The 2,082-nt window shown below is 66.9% G+C and overlaps 1 protein-coding gene across 1 annotated transcript in view; it reads left to right on the top strand.

Annotated features, from left to right (window-relative positions):
* Window positions 1–1,164: 1,164 nt before the first annotated feature.
* Window positions 1,165–2,082, top strand: part of FOXQ1 (forkhead box Q1) — a 1,171-nt gene continuing 253 nt past the window's right edge. The window contains exon 1 of the mRNA XM_007935393.1: window positions 1,165–2,080. Within this exon, the coding sequence (XP_007933584.1) occupies window positions 1,165–2,080 (916 nt within the window). The remainder of the gene's footprint in view (window positions 2,081–2,082) is intronic.

Here is a 2,082-nt window from a genome sequence, read left to right as displayed (position 1 = left end):
ACGGGAGAGGCTAGCTTTCCGGAAAAAGCTCCAAGTTTATTGCAGAGAAGGGGTGTACTTTAGGAAGGCCGCAGGCCTGAGCAGATTCCCTGCTCCCGCCTGGGTCCAGCCCTCAGAAGTATTCCCCTAGGGTAGCCTCCAATTCCTCCAAGCGGATCCCCGCCGCCAAGGTCTCCGGAAGTACAGCGCGCACAGACCCCTCTTGCCAGTCAGCGGCCGAAACACCTGAGCCGAAGGGCGTGGGGAGGGGCCACCCTCAAGCGCACACCCCCCGCCGCGCGCAACTTCCCCATTGGCCAGGGGAGGAGGCGGGCCCAGCAGACCCAAAACAAACAACCTGCTCGCAGCTACTGCGGTCTGGAGTCGGCGCGTGGCCTCGCCTGCCTGGAGCCCCGGCCCACCTAGGCAACCCATTTCCCCACCCACCCCTTTTCTGCTGGCGCCCAGGCTCCGCCTCCGCGGAGCCGCCGCGGGGTTATATTGGGCACAGCTGAAGGTGGAGGCGAGACTGAGCCGCGTGTAGCCCGCTCTGGAGATGCTGGCCGGGAGGCCGCGGGCGGGAAGGCCGCTGCCGACGCTTCGGCCTCGGGGACTCAGCTCCGCGGGTGCTCTAGGCTAAAGGCGTGGGGTCCCCTCCCCCGCCCCAGTGGTGCGCACACCACCCTCGCACCTTCTCCGAGCTCCCTGAGGAGGCCTGCGCAGGCCCTGGGACCTCCAGTGAAGACACCAACTCCGAGTCTCTTTGCCAGATAGCAGATGCGAACGTCTTCCCTCCAGCAAGCAATCCTTCTAAGCTCAGGACAGCTTGGGCACAGGGGTTGTGACCGCGCCCCTATACACATTCCCCTCAAATCTCTGATCCTCTAACTGAAGACAGCATCCACCCAACTCCTCCCTTTCCACCCCTCCTTGTCTAACCAACACGCACCACAGCCCCTGCAAAGGAAGATTCCGGCGGAAGAGGAATCTTCTACGGAAAAGTGACTGTCCCTGGCCGGTCGGAGGAGGGAGATCTCCAGGACAGAAGGACGCAACCCCCGGTCTGGGATCCACCCGCGCGCGGCACCAACCCTTAGGGCTGCTGAGAGGAGCAGGGTACGGCGCCGGTGGGCAGAGGGCGCGAGGGGAGGTGGCGTCGCAGCGGAGTGGGGGGACCACCCGAGGATGAAGTTGAAGGTGTCCGCCCCTAGCGCGGACAAGCCGGCCGGTGACATAGAAGGCACGGGCAGCAGCGACACGCCGTCCCCGCTGTCCGTGGGAGGCGATGACTCTCTGGGCTCAGACGGGGACTGTGCGGCCAACAGTCCAGAGGTAGACGGCGGCGCCAGGGAGCCCGCACGAGGCAGCCTGGGCAAAGAAGAGGAAGACCGGGTGGCGGCGGCGGAGGAGAGCGCAGGCGGCCAGGAGGCCGATGCGACGGGGCCTGGCCAGGGCGCGCGCGGCGAGAGCAGCCGCGGTAAGCCGTACACACGGCGGCCCAAGCCCCCATATTCGTACATTGCGCTCATCGCCATGGCCATCCGAGACTCTGCGGGCGGGCGTCTAACGCTAGCGGAGATCAACGAATACCTCATGGGCAAATTTCCTTTCTTCCGCGGCAGCTACACGGGTTGGCGCAACTCGGTGCGCCACAATCTCTCGCTCAACGACTGTTTCGTCAAAGTGCTGCGCGATCCCTCGCGGCCCTGGGGCAAGGACAACTATTGGATGCTCAACCCCAACAGCGAATACACCTTCGCCGACGGGGTCTTCCGCCGCCGCCGCAAGCGCCTCGGCCACAAGGCAGCCGCCACCACGGCCGTGCTGCGGCCCGAGGAGGACGCAGTCCAACCTACTGCAGCCGCAGCTGCCGCCGCTCCCGGAGGCGGCCCAAGCCCTTCCTCGCCCCCGCCGCGTCCGCCGGCCCGCCGGGATGACAGCGCGAGCCCTGCGGGCAAGTTCTCCAGCTCCTTCGCCATAGACAGCATCCTCAGCAAGCCCTTTCGTAGCCGCCGCGAGCGCGGCGCCGATGCCGAAGCGCGTCTGCTGTGGGGCGCCGGGGGCACACTCCCCGCCAGGCCCGCGCCCTGCCCCGCGCCCGGT

The sequence above is a fragment of the Orycteropus afer genome, unplaced genomic scaffold (assembly GCF_000298275.1).
Source record: "Orycteropus afer afer isolate SDZICR_OR568_19922 unplaced genomic scaffold, OryAfe1.0 scaffold00027, whole genome shotgun sequence".
In the NCBI taxonomy this organism is placed as follows: domain Eukaryota; kingdom Metazoa; phylum Chordata; class Mammalia; order Tubulidentata; family Orycteropodidae; genus Orycteropus; species Orycteropus afer.
The sequence above is the reverse complement of the archived record's forward strand: the minus strand, read 5'-3'. Positions and strand labels throughout refer to the sequence as shown.